At 39.2% G+C, this 16,573-nt stretch overlaps 2 protein-coding genes across 2 annotated transcripts in view; both read right to left on the bottom strand.

Moving 5' to 3' along the window:
- Window positions 1–533: 533 nt before the first annotated feature.
- LOC116308294 (uncharacterized) lies at window positions 534–1,477 on the bottom strand. The gene is made up of 2 exons (XM_031718683.1): window positions 1,226–1,477; window positions 534–1,049 (listed from the first exon to the last, which is right to left on the bottom strand). The coding sequence occupies exons 1-2, from the start codon at window positions 1,317–1,319 to the stop codon at window positions 691–693; spliced, it is 453 nt and encodes a 150-aa protein (XP_031574543.1). The 5' UTR covers window positions 1,320–1,477; the 3' UTR covers window positions 534–690.
- A 658-nt stretch (window positions 1,478–2,135) lies between these two features.
- Window positions 2,136–16,573, bottom strand: part of LOC116291516 (nucleoprotein TPR) — a 42,971-nt gene continuing 28,533 nt past the window's right edge. Inside the window, exons 36-56 of the mRNA XM_089033355.1 lie at window positions 15,948–16,052; window positions 15,322–15,528; window positions 14,314–14,463; window positions 13,118–13,357; window positions 12,522–12,597; window positions 11,906–12,140; window positions 11,186–11,346; window positions 10,438–10,798; window positions 10,267–10,356; window positions 9,107–9,167; window positions 8,225–8,582; window positions 7,318–7,649; window positions 6,202–6,308; window positions 5,463–5,563; window positions 5,075–5,167; window positions 4,426–4,750; window positions 3,895–3,968; window positions 3,380–3,448; window positions 2,888–2,974; window positions 2,752–2,805; window positions 2,136–2,510 (exon numbers count right to left, since the gene is read on the bottom strand). Coding sequence (XP_088889481.1) covers window positions 2,443–2,510; window positions 2,752–2,805; window positions 2,888–2,974; window positions 3,380–3,448; window positions 3,895–3,968; window positions 4,426–4,750; window positions 5,075–5,167; window positions 5,463–5,563; window positions 6,202–6,308; window positions 7,318–7,649; window positions 8,225–8,582; window positions 9,107–9,167; window positions 10,267–10,356; window positions 10,438–10,798; window positions 11,186–11,346; window positions 11,906–12,140; window positions 12,522–12,597; window positions 13,118–13,357; window positions 14,314–14,463; window positions 15,322–15,528; window positions 15,948–16,052 — 3,354 coding nt within the window. The 3' untranslated portion in view covers window positions 2,136–2,442. The remainder of the gene's footprint in view (window positions 2,511–2,751; window positions 2,806–2,887; window positions 2,975–3,379; window positions 3,449–3,894; window positions 3,969–4,425; window positions 4,751–5,074; window positions 5,168–5,462; window positions 5,564–6,201; window positions 6,309–7,317; window positions 7,650–8,224; window positions 8,583–9,106; window positions 9,168–10,266; window positions 10,357–10,437; window positions 10,799–11,185; window positions 11,347–11,905; window positions 12,141–12,521; window positions 12,598–13,117; window positions 13,358–14,313; window positions 14,464–15,321; window positions 15,529–15,947; window positions 16,053–16,573) is intronic.

Raw genomic sequence — 16,573 nt, 5'->3', positions numbered from 1 at the left:
TCGATTTTTTGAAAATTTCTCAGTCAATGCTGGACTTGGGTTCAAATTTCACCTTATGAAAAGAAGGTTTTCTATTTTCTTTTTCTTTTTTCTTTTCAACTACTATTTCAGACCTTCAGGAAAAGCTATGAAAACTTTGGAATGATGTCTAAAAATTGTCGACATGACACTCAGTCCTTCAAACCGATCTAGCCCTCGATTAGTTGCTAATAAAAGAATGCAGTAAAAACGTATAAAAATGGTCTTACTATTAATTACGATAACTAGTGTTACATTTTAGAGTGCAAACAATATAACCGTGAAACTTTAGTAATACTAAATAGCACAATTTTATGCAAATTCCATTGTTTTCTATTGTTTAATTAGCACTATTTTGTACTATTTAGTAATTAGTGTTTTATGGATTAATTGTTTGCACTCTAATGTTATTTTAGTTATATGTTTTATTGTAAAATTTATATGTAAGTCTCTCTCTATCAAAACTAATATATGAAGTAAAAATTTAAGTTTTTAGTAGTTGACACTTATGATGATACATCTTTAAATATTTTATTCGAATGGTTGTTTTGAATTTTATTCTTATTTTACATTTGCCACAAGGGGCTGCAAGGATAGATAGATTTCTGGAGTATCAATACTATATGTCCTATATAGCAGGTACAATACCTCCAGCGACAGGTAAAGTCACTATTACCCGCCTTTTTTCGTTTCTTTTGATTTTTTTGAGTCATTGAATTTCTTTCTTTCTAGTCTAGCAAAAACCAATGTTGGGTTATTAAAACTCGGTAAAAGCCAACATAACTCTTCATCCCCATGACAGGTCACTGAGTAGCAGTCGAAACGCGACGTGAAGGCAAGAGAGGCGTTTTCTCTTCGACATGCAATTTCCACACATTCTTTCAACGTTTTTACATGTCCGATCAAAGACTTTTCAACCTTGGGGTTATCCAAACCGTACATCAAAGTTACGTTTTTCTCTGGAGCACCAGTTTGGTAACACGATCTTGAATCACTCGAAGTAGTTCTTGAAGGAACGGCACTGCAATAACCTGTGAAATAAAAACAAATATGGGAATATATAAAGAGGTACAATCAAAATACACAGTCAATACTTAGATAACATGTATTTTTTTAAATGTAAGTTTAAGAAAAACAATAGGAGTTACAAGTGAAGTTTTTTTTCCCTCTATATAGGTAAAAATAATATTGAAATAATGTTTCTTACCAGATAAAATAAATAGCAACAGTGGGAAAATCAATGATCTGTGTGAAAATGTACGGTCTGAGAATCCTAAAAAAATCATTTGTTTAAGATACATCTTCTCCAGTTTAACAAGTTTTTCCGTCCCTTATGCGTTTGACTCAAAAAAAAACGTAAGTCGACAACTTCTAGAGAATTTCATCGGTGGCCATCGGAGAAAACAAGTGTCTGAAGTGAGATTCTAAACTTTCCTCGCCAAACTTGTCTTGCAGGTGATAACCCTTGACAGTGGCATGTGTCGTCAAGCGAGGGTCAATAAAATGTCATCTCATCCATAAATAATGGCAATTTATTTTTAAAACGCAAAATAATCCGCCAAGGGAGGAGAGGGTGGTAGTTGTTAAAGTCAATAGTCCAATTCACAGGTAGCCGTACCTGTGATCGAAGCGAGACGAACGGTGAGCTTGCAATGATAAAGAACGTTTTTACAGCCATTCTCAATCACACGCGCCCTCTAGCGATTGTTTCTGTCGCGACGAAGAAGGTATTGGTGGGCGTCAATCAAGGCGTTTCCATGACATTCCAAAAAGCACGTGTTTTCCGACAATGTTATGGAAACGCCTTGTGATTGACGTCCACCAAAACCTTCGTCGCGACAGAAAAAATCGCTAGAGTGTGATTGAGAATGGCTGTAACACTTTGAACAATTATTGAAGTCTCTATCATTGCAAGCAAGCAACTGGCGCAGGAGACTGTTAAAGGGACTATCAGGTAGGTTTAGATGAGATCACTTACTATAAAATTGAAATTAGTGTCAACGTGTTGTTGCTGTTACCAATAAAGAATCTTATTTTCAAAGACATGAGGCATAGTTTGAAGAAAGCATTATCCCCCAGATTGAAAAGTATACTCGCGTAAAATACAAAGTGGATAATTACGAGAATCATTTTACTTTATTAAAATAATATTTGTAGTAGTCTAAATATTCCACTTTATTAAGATTTATCTGCAGCTTTAGGACTAAGACATTTTTATTATTAAATGAAATTACAGAAAAAAGAACTGAAAAAAACAAAAGCATGGCATCTCGACATCGTTGAGAAAAGAAGTCGAAATATTCGAAGATTATTGAATAAATTTGTCTGTTTCTTTATACAGTGTCTTTAGTTGGCATGACAATTAGATGGCAAAAATAGTTTTTGAAGTGTGTTATAGAATGAGTTTCCTAAAGGAATGTGGGATTAGTGTGAGGTTCCTCCTCCTCGGCGTCCATCGGTGCCTCTACCGCGACCTCTGCTATTACCACGACCTGAAACACCATAAACAGGAAAATGAGTCAGTCAGTCAGTCAGTCAGTCAGTCAGTCAGTCAGTCAGTCAGTCAGTCAGTCAGTCAGTCAGTCAGTCAGTCAGTCAGTCAGTTTCTCTCTAATGGAAAGAATCTCTACCCTACCCCTCCCCCCTCATCCCTGTAAAGAATTGAATCAGGTTCGGCACGAGTGCGCCATCTGAATCAGTCATTTTGGTACACGAGAGCATTTGATTACTAACCAGGGATGAATCGCTTGATTCTGCGCGCTCTTCCTCCTTGTGTCTGGACTGTGCCTGAAGATAAAAACAGACCATTATATATATATCTTACTAACTGGAAATTGCTTGACAGTTCTTAGATTAATGATATACACACCCCTTTTGACGCCCGATTGGCTTGCTTCTTGCCCTGTTGTACTGGGTCTCTTTAGTTGGACCACTGTACTTCTTCCTTTGCTGGAATCTACAAGAATATATAAGTTTCATTACAATTGGCCTTTAACGAATAGGATGCATGCTCAATCATGGGGATTTCTTAGGGGACGCCATTTTTATTTGTCTCTTGTTCAGTTACAGGTTAGTTTAGTTTTTGAATCGATTCACATTTACTTTGTTTTTGGTATGTTTTACAAGCCATATTGCCACAGTCTCCTAAAACAGTCCATGATTCAACGCACGTCCTACTCGTCACCAGTTTTCCGCGCAACCTCGAAAAGACCAATACACACACTCAAACTTACGTGGAGTAAGCTAGAGATAGAAACTTCTCAGATGCAGACGCGATTTTTTTCTTTCGCGCCAAAACGCGCTCGCTCGCCCTTCAAGCTCTCGCTACGTCGCTGGTAACCTTATAAAAGTCGTTTTTTACCTTTTGCATCAGAGCTTGCGCTTGTTGAGGCTCTAGATTCAATCGCCTCGGAAGAACTAGCACCTTCAACTGTAGAAACAACAATTTTCAAAGACAGTTTCAGCAGCATATATAATAATCAAATAAATATCGAGAAAAATGACATTCATCGCACAGATACGATAGTTCTTTCTTAATATTTTTTTCTCTTAATAATAAGTGAAGTGAGAAAGGTATATGACAATTAATGGACTACTTCGTCGATACGGCGGCCATTTTGCCAGGGGGCAAAACAAAACAAAGATGATGGAAAATATAGTTTCGTGTGTTTGTCTTTCTTTTATGGGTAAAAGTGATCGATATGCTGTCCTAATTCATCTTTTGTTGTATTCTCTTTTGGTCAGCTGTTAGTATCAATGGACGTCATTACTGTAACAGAGCTTTATTGTCCCCCTGGACGCCCATAATTCCTCGTGGTCCAAGATGGCCGCCATATTGTTGAAGTAGTCCATTGTTCTCTTCTAAATCATTGTTACCTGCAACAGGTTCAGATGGTTTGACATCACTTGATTTATCTACTTCTGTTTCCACGGCTTCTGGTTCCAAGTCGCTAAAACAAGAACAAGTAAATATGACTAACAGTGGATCGAGTGCAAATAAGCCGAGAAATATTTCTAACTAATTAGTACAAAATAGCACCAATAAAACAATTACAAAACAAAAGAAATACATGTCTTTAGTTCTATTTAGATTTTGTGCTATATTTCATTGATATATGGTTTGCACTTTAATGCAAGATGTATATTCAGACAGCAAGCAGTTTCTAGATTTGCCTTGATCAATGTTTGGCAGAGTTTAGTTTGGGTCCCAGATCCTCCCGGGCCGTCTTCAAACTAATGACGGGTGCGAAGGAGACTAGAGTGTGAGAGTAAACTACAGCATTCGTCTTACGACAACAGCGGCAATAAAGTCTTACGACAAAAGAAAATATATATTTCAGAAAGTTAAAATGATTGAAATTTTCAAAATGCTGAAAATTCCTGCAACAGTCTAAAATTGATGCTCACCCTTCCTTTTCACCCTCGTCTTCCTCTCCTCTTTCATCATTTCCTTCGTCCTCGTCATCTCCCAACGCCACTTCCGCTTCCGGTCCACCAGCTTCCTGTTGCGTATCCGGGACATTCTGTTCGGTCGTTTCTTCTACAGATTTAGTATCACTAGCTGGGGTAACTGTAATAGAAGGAAGGTCAGTCATACTTGTGACGTCGGTGGCGAAGTCCCCCTCGGACTCCAAGCTTTCCACTGATTGTTGTCTGAAGGCAGAATCAGATCCTCGACTCTGGGAACGTTCTGGTACAGTCTGGTTTGATGGTTCGCTTCTGTCTTGAATACCTAAGAACACAGGGAGCCCACTTTAGATATATGATCTATAATATATAAGCGGGATAGCTTGAATCTTTTTCTGGGTTAATTTTCATCTATACCTTTTATCTAAAGTGGGCCCTCTATGCTTGAGTGATTGACCAACTCGGAACAACATTCATACAACACAAGACACTGATTTATAGATTGGGGGGGGCTTTTCACAGCCATACTAAATTTGCGTTCAGTCGACAATTTACAAAGTGCTTATCCGACTGCCTTACCGACCAATTCACTTTACCGCAGTCCACCACAAGTGAGTGATGAGGTACATGATCGAGTGCACAAGCGTACCTGTTGTGTCAGCAGAGTAAGACGCTCTTGCAGCTGTGATGTCTTCTGATGTTTCGTCCATTAGATTAACACGAGTGTCATCCACACGCATTCCTAAAATATTAGAATTGAAAATATCACGAGAACTGACCATGAAGTGAATAAAAATATAGAAAAAATGATATATTTTATAATGATAAAATATAGACCTGACGGGTGTAGGCACGGCACCGTCATCATTGGTCACGGCACCGTCATCATTGATCACGGCAAGGCATTGTCTTCATTAATCACGGCACGGCACCGTCACCATTAGTCATGGCACGGCACGGCACGGGAGTCATACGTAATTTTTTTTACAGTCATAAAATTTCCTTTAAAATTCAGTAAGAATGAGCCGAATATTTACCTCCAACAGAAATACTAGACTCCAAGCCAAGGGACTGCATGCCTGAATTGTTACCCTCAGTGGGAGGAGCAAAGTTAAACGGTCGATGAATATGAGGAGAACTGGGGAGAAATGAAATAATAATCAGGAATTAAAGAAACAATACTGTAAATCTCGCCAGTAAGCAGTATCGTATCGTAGGGAAGGGGATCGGGCTCACACTCAAATAATAGGCCGTTTACATAATGGTGTCATTTTACTACCAATACCAGAATGCTTCGCGAATTTTCTTTCTTATTCAAATTTTTATTTCCTCATGAGAATAAAGACTGCAAGTGAACTGAACAAAAGGAAGTGTGCAAGGGATTCTGGTAGTGTTAGTAAATGACGCTATTATGCAAGTGACCTATTATGGTTTCCATTTTATGTAACTGTTCCTGACAAGAAAGCAGACATGTTTGAGCTGGTTTGAGCTGGTTTGAGAAAATCCTCTCATTTTCTCCATCATTATTTATGTTGTTGTGTTCCTGTGGATTGAGCGGGAATTTCGCGCCAAAACGCGCTCCCTTGCTCGCCCCCTTCACTTATACCCTATAAGTGTTAATGCAATTTTTTTAAATAAATAGAAAATAAATAAGCATTACAAAATAAAAAATAATTTAGAGTCTTGGCAACACAATTGCTTCACCAGCAATTTAGAATTTAGCAATTTTAATCAATTCAAAGAAAATTTAATTCAACTGAAATACTGAAATTTTACCTTATAGCCTCGGCGAATCCATCGGTTCGTTTGGGTACGAATAGAGTTGGAGTACTAGGAACGGTGCAGTCATCTGCTTCATCAAACGGTCCTTGCCCGGATTGACCCTACAAAACGTAATATTGAAAAATGATTTGGTACGAAAAAAGTACTCGTGACTCAAGTTGCTGGGTGAAAAATGGGGGGGGGGGGGGGGGGTGGAGACACCTCTAATTCATTGCTTGGATACCTTTTTGACTGTGGTAACATGCATACTAAATGCGTATTTCAAAAAACAATACCGCTTGCGGGCAGGCGCTCTATCATCCCCGATTGTAAACATAACTTACCAAGATACAGGATGGTAGTTTGAAGGAAAATTCTCCATTGTGTATTAGCTAAAAATTGTTTATCAGCTCCGCAGAAAGCAAGATGTGAGTTGAATGTTGTATGTCGTAAATATAGAATGTAGTGGTAGTGGAGGAAACCTCATGAAAGAGCCCCGTATGGGGAGTGGTGGTTGTAAAATATATATACAAGCTAATGTTTGAAAGAGCTTCAGAGAGGGGGTTCTATTTAATACTTATTTCGATGCTCACCATGGTGCATCAAGTAATGTTTGAATAAGCTTAAAGTGCCTATCACCCTTCTGACGATATTCTCAGTATTTATTCTACATGGGATAAGATGTTGAATAACCCGAAAAAATTTCATAGTTTGAGTGCGGCTTCTTGAAGTTATAAAGGTTTTTCCACGCTATATGCTAATGCTGTGACGTATGAGGAGTAATCATTTAATATACAAAACATTACTGGTACAGATAAATTAAATTTAAAATACGTCATTGTTTTCCCCATTGCTCTTTTAGAAATGAATGCAAGTTAGTTTTCCCATAGAAGCCGGTGTTTCGAATTACGAGGAACAACAAATAACTATAAATACCTCCTCATACGTCACAGCATTAGCATATGACATAAAAAACCTTCATAACTTCAAGAAGCCGCACTCAAACTATGCAATTTTTTCGGGTTATTCAACATCTTACCCCATGTAGAATCAATACTGAGAATATTGTCAGAAGGGTGATAGGCACTTTAAGAGAGGGGGGTGCTATTCATCACTTTTTCTGATGCTCACCTGGGAGAAAGAGAATGGAGCGAGGTGCGACCTCGGTCGATCGATAGACGCAGTTCGACCAACGGGACCAGGTTCTTCTTCTTGCTGTCGTTGCTGCTGTTGCTGGTCGAATTGTCTCTGAGCGACTGCAACAGATGGAAGCTGTTGAATAACTGGTACGTTTTCTGTCTGTGTTATCTGTACGTCGTCATCTTCTGGGACTTCTGTTTGTGAAGTATCAGGTTCTTGAATATCTTCTGTTGCTACTTGTTCGTCTTCAGCCTCGGACATTTCATTGTCGTCTTTGTCTTCTTCTTCGGCGTCTTCTACATCCTCTACTTCTTCCTCTTCTTCTGCAGTTTGCATGAATTATGATAGAAAGAAGCAAATTCAGTTAGAATAAACCTTCTGATGGTCTATCACACATTTCCCCTTTTATTGTATATAAACGTAATTCAGCCTATGGCTGCGATGTTTTGTAATAAAGCTATCTATCTACCTATCTATCCACAACTCTGCGCTCAGATTGGCTAAGCTACCAGTGATCTATTGATGATAAACCACTAGTAGCGAAAAGTGACAGTTTTGAAAACCAAAAAACAATTTTTTTCAATCTAAATTTAAATTTTTTTCTCCATTTATTTGATTTATGGTATGGCGTCAGTAAGTGCATCTTGAGTTAAGATACAATTTTCTTTCATACATGGAGTACAACCACGCTACTACATCCTATATTCAAGGCAGTTGAAAGTGTGGCCTATTTTGATGGCAAAAAAAAACCAACAACAAACAAAACAAAACAAACAAACAAAAAGAAAAAAAAAGAAAAAAAAAAAAGAAAAAGAAAAAGAAAAAGAAAAAGAAAAAGAAAAAGAAAAAGAAAAAGAAAAAGAAAAAGAAAAAGAAAAAAAGGTCAAAGTAGTATTACCTTCTCCAATATCTTCTTCTTCATCCTGTTCTTCAGATACTTTCTCTTCCCCTCGTTCTTCTTCTTCTTCATCATCATCATCAATGACCTCTACCACATCTATATCAGCAGCAGCAGCGCTTTCTTCCTCAATCTCCTCGTCTTCTCCTTCATCTTCTTCATCTTCTTCCATGTCTTCCTCGTCCTCCTCTTCTTCTTCCATTCCCTCTTCGTCTTCCTCTTCATCTTCGTCATCACCGCTTTCTATCAGCACTACTTCAGGGGTTTCTCGACCAGATTCCATTTCAGGAACTTCCCATCCTTCTTCTTCTTGATCTCCTTCATTCGCGGCGAGCTCGTCTATGGTTCCCTCCACAGCCTATTGTCAGTAAAGTAAAGGCCGATAATTAATTTCCCTTAACTTTATCGAACCCTGGAGCAAACTTCGGACTGATACAAGTCAAGGCACGGCTAACTACCTAAAACTAGCGTCTTTAAGTAATAATCCTCCTCGATTTGGGCGAAATGTTTTCCCATTTCAGACCACGTGTCATTCTCTAGAGAATAAAATTTCTTTGTTTGAATTGTATCTATATATTCATGTGTCTTCTCATGTGCAACCGAGCGCAACCCTTAAAAAAGAAATAATACTCTAGGGAATGACACGTGGTCTGAAATGGAGTAAGATTAAGCCCAAGCTGATGTCTATTGTTAGCGCACGAGCAATTTTTTTTTATGAAGATGCTAATCTCACGACTTCAGTGATGTTATAATATAAATATGTACAAATTCCTTTTTTTTAAACAAATGCATAATAATAAATATATAATAATAATAAATACATTTATAACGCGCATATTTCATGTGGATATGTTCATAACTAAATGTAATAGTTCTTCTCACCTCAGCTTCTGTAGTTCTTACTCTCTTTTCCACAGGTTCTGACGATTGTGCTTGGCTTTGCCTAAAAAAGTAATTTTAAGAAGGACTTTTCATTGTATGAACGATTAGGTACAGTGCGGACACGCTAACTGGGAGCTATGACTGAAGACTTGTCATGCGCATGCAGAGTTCGTGCTGAGGTAACGACTTAAAATTCAAGGACTGTTCAAGGAGTATACAAGGACCCAAAAATGAATTTTCAAGGAGTATGTTCAGCTACTGAATATGCCAAGAGGTTTTACACAGTGGTTGCACATGGCTGACATTCAGATTTTCAATCTTTCTGACTAGATCTATTTCAGAACCATGCAAGTAATGATCAAAGCAAAAATCCAAGGAGTTTTCAAGGAGTTTTGCTAAAATCGTAAAATTCAAGAGCTTTTCAAGTGCCCTTGAAAACGTGAATTAAATTCAAGGAGTTTTCAAGGAGTTTAAGGAGTAGCACCAACCCTGCGTATGACAATGACGTGTGCCACAGTCACATGATATTTGCACAATGCAGTAAAACATTTCATGCAAATGGTGCTTAATATTTCAAGGACGAACCAACAAAGCTCCAACATAAAATAAAACTAATCATGACAGTTATTCTTAAGGTGTACGTTACGTCATAGTGGCTATCTTGGTTGACAATACAAAGCATTCCTTATTAAGCTTCTCTTGTTATTGCTATTAATATCTCAAGCGATTTTTTGGTCACGTGGTTGCAGTCCCAAGAATATTAAACAAGAGCTCAGAACTAAAAATCCCAGCTCCAGATGGGATTTGAACCCACGACCTTCGAAACTCTAGTCGACCCGACTCTAACTAATGCGCTACTAGGAAATAATGGTAAGCACAGGTCATCCTGTGCGGAGCACAGTGACAAACGTACTGCAATGCTAGTCTATGTAATGTCGATATTTGATGCCGGTTTTCTAGCATTCCCAAGAGAAAGAAATAACAAAAGACATGGCAGCCATGTTGGATGATATAGCAAAAGAGACTAATGACAAATCTTTTGTTCAATTCATCCAACATGGCGGCTGTAAAAGCCATCAATATCTACGTTAGAGGAAGAAGCTCAAACATGTTTCGTAATGTCTTGGAATAGACTTCTAGTGTTGAGCATCATGCCTTACCTATCGACATCCTCTTCTTCGTCACGCTGCCGCTTGTTGCTTGTCGTGACGGCCACAGTTGGTTGAGATGTATCTGCAGAGGGCGTCATCCTTCAGATAAAGTGGAAAACCGTATGACCGTTAAGACTACAAACATGCGCAGAGGTACTTTATTTGTTTCGTTTCACTCACCTTCCAGCTTGCGCTTCAGCAGGAGCTCTCTGCGATGGGACAGTAGACACCACACTGGTCGATGCCCCACTAGTGATGGGTCGAACAGTTGCACTCGTTGATGCTGTAGAAGTCAACGTCACCTGGTTTCGTGAAGGTACCACTGCAGCCATTGTGGTGGGTGTTTCTTGAGCAGTCGAGGTGACAGTGGGTAAGACTGTTGCAGTAGGAGTAGGGGTACCTTGAGTGATTGGCATGGGACGTATACTTGCGGTCTTTGCTGATGAGGTTTTGTTTGCTGCAGGTGCCGAGGTAGGTTTGATGGTGGCTGTGGGTGGGACGATTGATACAGGAGTAGTAGATGGAATACCAGATGTAGAATCTGAAGAAAAATAATGGTTTATTCCAGGTTTTAAAATAATAGAAGAAGATCGTGAACTAGCCAAAGTCCTGGTAGGGTTCTCATTAAGCTTTGAAATAACAGGAGAAGATTATGGTAAGTTAAGCCTGAGAAATTTGGTCAGTAATCGGAGCATTCTATTTTCGACCCTTAATGAGAACCCTAAAAAAATATTTCGGAGAACATGGAGAACAAAACTCGTAAAGATAAGTTGAAAAAACTCTCTTTGCTTAAGGTTGGTAGGCATCAAAATGGAGGACGACTCAGTAGCAAATTTTAGTAAACGGGCCCCCCAATTTCTCCTTCACCCCACCCCCCCCCCCCCCCCCCCCCTCTCCCTCCGACTTAAAATAATGACTGGTCCCTAACCAAGCGTTTGTGTGTTGTCCTGTCCAGGAGAATCTCCAAGACTTCTTCCAGAAGAATTAGCAGCTGTTGCCTTAGAAGCAAGCTTTTGTTGGTGTTGTTGGATCTGTTGCTGGATCTGTTTCTGGAGCTGTTGGATCTGTTGGAACTGTTGTTCGTTTTCTCTATGAATTAATGTTTTAATATCAGTAAATGTTATTATCAAATATATCTAATAGAAATTATTTTTATGGAACCCTGGTACGATTTCTGGGTTGATTTACCGGCTTTTGCATTGCTACGCGGCCACCCCAGAGAAAAATCGCGACGTGCACTTTGCAAAAGACTGCCGTCAATCAAACACGTTGACGCCATTTACACGCGTGTGTGATTTAAAAGGCGCCAAAACGTCGGTCGATTGTTTACAAGTATTATGAGCCACACTCACCGGGCCTATCCGGGCCGACCCAAACGCGTGTAAATGACGTAAACTTATTTGATTGACGGCAGTCTATTGCAAAGTGCACGTCGCGATTTTTGTCTGGAAACGCCAGTAAGTCACGGCACGGCTAATTGAATTGGGATTTATCGTGTTAGATTTTACTAATGGATGGAGGAAAACCGAAAAACATGAGACCCTTTAGGTGATAGCCGACTGCACTGCTGCATTCTTCACTGCTCAAAATACCCTAAACCTTTACATGGAGTTAAACCAGATCGAATGATTTGGCATCCAGTACTTACAATCTCTTCTCATCCAGCTTCTTCTTGCTTTCTTCAGCCTCGCTTTCTCGTTTGGTATTCAAGTCATTGACCTTCTTTTCGAGTCTAGCAACACAGCTATCGTATTGAGACTGCAGTAGGTTTAATCTGTCGTCTAGTTCTTTGTTACGCTGGGACATGGTGTCCTTTGCTTCGGAGGCGGCCTTGACTTCTTTCTTTAATTCTTCATTCTCTGTCCCCAAACGATCCTTTAGTGCTGAAAACAACATTAAAAAACACCTTTAATGAACCCTTTAGCTCGTGTGCCGTCGTGTAAACATAGCAATTGAATAAGGAATCTTTTAGGTATTTGACTTGCTCAGGGGATAATGTCAAGTTGGTACATGACCGCGCCGCCCTGCGTCTTAGCTTCTTGATAGGTAATGCAATGATTTCGCGCGCTATAAATGGTTCAAGGGTTGGCATCAATTTCAATTTTGTTTTTTGATTGGCTAACCAATTAATGATTTATGCTGATTTATTCAAATGACGTCGTCCATTTCGTATTGTAGCGCGACCTTCCTTTTCACAATCATAAGTAATCTACTTTAAGTTACACAATCGGCAAGGATGTAGCAGCATACAATGGCATAGTTACCTGTTAACTGTTGTATTTTCTCACGTGCTTGTATCAGTACTTTCCTGCTTTTGTCTTCTTTTTCTTTAAATTGAGCCTACAACACGGCTATTACATTAGCATTCAACATAGCAGTAGTTTACGTAGTTTTAAGGAGGGGCTTTCAATAGAAGTCATTCTCAGTCTCATTTGGAATACACCTCTTTAGCTTGGGCGAAACGTGTCATTCCCTAGAGTATTATTTCTTTGTTTAACGGACACATGACTATGGATACAACTCAAACAAAGGGTACTACTGGGATTTTTTCAATAAGCAACCCAGAATTAAATAGACTCTTTTCGAGTTCCAAATCACCGCTGTATTCCTTGATCACAGACTCATTTACAAAGGGTTAGCCTCGAATCAGTGTCTAAATATTCACAAATACTAATAAAGTAAAGAATGCACACTTCGAAATTCCACGGACCTTCATTAGAACGTATAATCATTCTGCACAAAACAGAGGCTTATGCTGAGTAACGAAGCACTCGAAGCTGGAGTATTCCGAGATATCCCAGCGAAATGTCTGAGCTCGTGAGACGTAGCAACGGTAACTAAGGGGTACCAGAACCCTTACCTTATTCTGTTCATCTTGGGTCTTTTGGACCTTCATCTGATTCTCAAGGTTATTCATCTTGTCTGTCAACTCCTTGATTTTAGTTTCATATGAGCTCACATCCACACCTTCGCCAGTCCCTTCTTTAGCTTCTCCTGAAGGTGCTTGTTGAGAAGTTTCTTCGGATTTCTTCTTTAGCTCGTCCAGTTCTTTGGATTTTTCATCACATTGTGATTTGTATTGACGGGCAATTCTCTTCACCTGGTAAAAGAAAAGCAGCGAAAAGACTTTAACTTGAATTTGATAGAAAAAGGAACAGGAACTGAAAATAGGAGGGAAGGATTATAAAAGGGAGGATAAAAATGAAATGGAGAGAAGGGGATTAGAATTACTGAAATACACCCAAAAAGATGAGACTATATTGGCATCAATTACTATGGAATGTTAAGTCATCTATCTTATTATGTTGGCCATTCAAGCTGTTAAAATCTGCCCAATATGCTCTGGTCAGTGAGCGAGGATAAGAGTGGTATAAGCGAGGGTGGTAAGTGGTGCAGGACAAAAATCTCAGCAAAGATGAAAAAAACACCAAATGATCAAGAAAAATAAAACCTGTTTACAGTTTCACTAGAGTATAAAGGATGAAGTTCTCAAACGAAAAAAATAAATTAAGAGCAATCCCTCTATTTCTCAGTCTTGGTCACTGTTTGGTATTTGCTTTCTTTCCTAATCTATAACTCTGTCAAAGAAAAATACGAATGACCAAGAATGATGATGATGATGATGATTTATGAATTTATATAGCGCCTTTTCTATATGAATATAATCAAAGGCGTTTTACATTGAGAAGTGAATGACATATTGCTTTTATTTAATTCACAATCATTAGAGATGGTTAGTATGAAGTGTAGGCACTGAGGGTGGTCACTGCCAGGGTTTCTTTACGTCCTCAGTGGTTCTTTTACGTCCCTCCTATGTTGGTTAGTGATGAGTGTGGATAGACGGGACCGCCATTTAAAGTGGTCATCCGTGCCACTTGAAAGTCTAACCATTTGCAGATGTAATTACAAAGGCAGCACTTTCTCCTCAGTTATTTTAAGACCCTGAGTGTTGGTCCGGCCGAGACTCGAACCACGACCTCCCGCACGAAAGTCCGATGCTCAACCAACTGAGCAACCGGTTGGCAAAACATTAGAGAAGAATAAAGCTGTCCTCACCTTATTGAGTGTAGTTATCTTTTCTTTGATTTCTTCAGTCTTTTCTGCCAGTGTTTTCTTCAACGTTTCAATCTCATTTTGAGCAGCGGATGATTCCTTGCTTTGGGATTTTAAATTTTCTAACTCTTCCAGGACTTTCTTGTGCTCGTTCTTCAAATAATAAAAGTTAGCTTATTTTCCATTCCGAGGTTGTGAAAAAACTTGGGTCGAGTTAGCATTGCAATGTATTGTGGGACTGTTTAGGAGTCATATTTTCAAGATGGCGTCTATTTCGTCCCCCAAAACAGTCCCACAGTGCATTGCAATGCCAGCCCGACCCGTTTTTTTTTTCAACCTCAGAATGGCTAATACAGCCTTTAAAAATTGCAATAGAGGGATTTTGTAAAAGTGAGAAATAACTACAGTAAGTACACAGTATAAGATTCTTCCTGACCTTAATATTGTAAATAATATAGCGGCTAATTTAGTCATTCAGGTTTCTGTTATAATTAGCCTATGCCTTACAGCTTGTAAACTTGTATTCTCGACTTTCACATCCCCATAATACTTTGCGTCTTTGGGGGGTAACCAGAGGGTAAAAACCCACTTATTTTGCTGAAGGCTGATCAGACAATGTTGACAATACCTTGTTTGGTATCCAAAAATAAAACGACGAAGTAAAAAACAGAAAAAGATAGATGATTGAAGACGTTTAAGGTAAATTTTAAACATTTTTTCGTAAGTCAATACATTTTCTGTAAGACCAAAACTCTTGATGATCTGTACACGCAAAAATAACTTGGAATAAACTGATAATCAGTATTGTACAGATAAAAGCAGGTATAGTATAAATTCAATTAAGAAACCTTTCAATTTGGGACAGTGTTTTGATTGGTTACCCCCCAAAATCGCAAAGCATTATGGGGATGTGAAAGTCGAGAATATATCTTTTAAATCAAAATCTGTAATATTATTGGCATTAATAAATTTAACTTGAATCCTTAAAAGTCGAAGGTTTTCAAGATTCACCTTTAAGGTGGCGAGTTCCCCAGTAGTAGCATTCAGGTTAGCCCTTAGTGTTTCTAGCTGAGCTTTAGTCCTTTGGTTTTCAGTCTTCTGACTAGCGATTTGCTGCTGGAATAACTTCTTTTCTTCCACCATTCTCTTGTACTCATCTGGGTTGACATTTTTGTATTGTTCCATCAGATTATTGGTCTTTGATGTCCAGCGCATTATCTTGGATAGAAAAACAACCATGAGAAACATATTGTGATTTCCCAGGAAATGAAAGAACCTGATACGCGCAACTATTCATTGAAGCCTTTCACATAAGTGGACACGAAAAACCAAAAGAGTTAGCCCTAGCAGTAGGGTTATTCTACCTTCTTAGGGTCGTCACGCTGTCACGCAAGAAAAACGTTGTGTGACGACCATAAGAACGTCTGCGTAGGAAAGGGCTACGTATACAGAAGACGTAAAGATTAATTCAACTGTAAGGGCACTTTCCAATTGAACCAATCTGTCAGTTCTCAAATGGTTTGTGTCAGTTCTCAGTACTAGTTTGGGCCGCGTTCGTCCAGTTCTACGAACTGACGCGTACCATTCGAGAACTGGCCGTTCTACTTCATAGAAAGCGTGCTTACTAATTAACTTACCTCATTCTTGAGAGCGGATTTCTCTCCGAGTAACGAGTCTTTTGCTGCTGTTAATGTACGGTTATTTTCTTTGAGAGACTGCAACTCACTCTCGAGCTTCTTGAGCTAACAATGAAAAAGGCAGCAAAACATTGATGAAAAGCGATCAAAAAGTTGCAAAACCTAACAAGCTAGATTCCAATATGATCTGTGAGTCAACCATGCCCGGACTTAGATCAGTCCTGCGGTTGTTTGAGGGTTCTATCTGTGAGTTAACCGTGCCCTGACTTAGATCAGCCCAGAGGTTGTTTGAGGGTTCTATCTGTGAGTTAACCGTGCCCTGACTTAGATCAGCCCAGATTTTGTTTCAGGGTTCTATCTGTGAGTTAACCGTGCCCTGACTTAGATCAGCCCAGAGGTTGTTTCAGGGTTCTATCTGTGAGTTAGCCGTGCCCTGACTTAGATCAGCCCAGAGGTTGTTTCAGGGTTTGATCTGTGAGTTAGCCATGCCCCGACCTAGATCCGCCCAGAGGTTGTTTCAGGGTTCTATCTGTGATTTAGCCGTGCCCTGACTTAGATCAGTCCGGAGGTTGTTTCAGGGTTTGATCTGTGAGTTAGCCATGCCCTGACTTTGATCAGCCCAGAGG

The sequence above is a fragment of the Actinia tenebrosa genome, unplaced genomic scaffold, assembly GCF_029948245.1.
Source record: "Actinia tenebrosa isolate PJP-AT-01 unplaced genomic scaffold, QUT_ActTen_1.0 PGA_scaffold1__47_contigs__length_23844297, whole genome shotgun sequence".
Taxonomy (NCBI): Eukaryota; Metazoa; Cnidaria; class Anthozoa; order Actiniaria; family Actiniidae; genus Actinia; species Actinia tenebrosa.
Note: the sequence above shows the minus strand (reverse complement) of the source record. Positions and strands in the feature narration are given on the sequence as shown.

Bases quoted from the DNA above. Each gene is read 5' to 3' on its own strand.
- LOC116308294 (XM_031718683.1), bottom strand. From the start codon at position 1,319: ATGTATCTTAAACAAATGATTTTTTTAGGATTCTCAGACCGTACATTT. The intron at 1,050-1,225 runs GTAAGAAACATT...TTTATTTCACAG, and splicing joins GTTGCTATTTATTTTATCTG to GTTATTGCAGTGCCGTTCCT.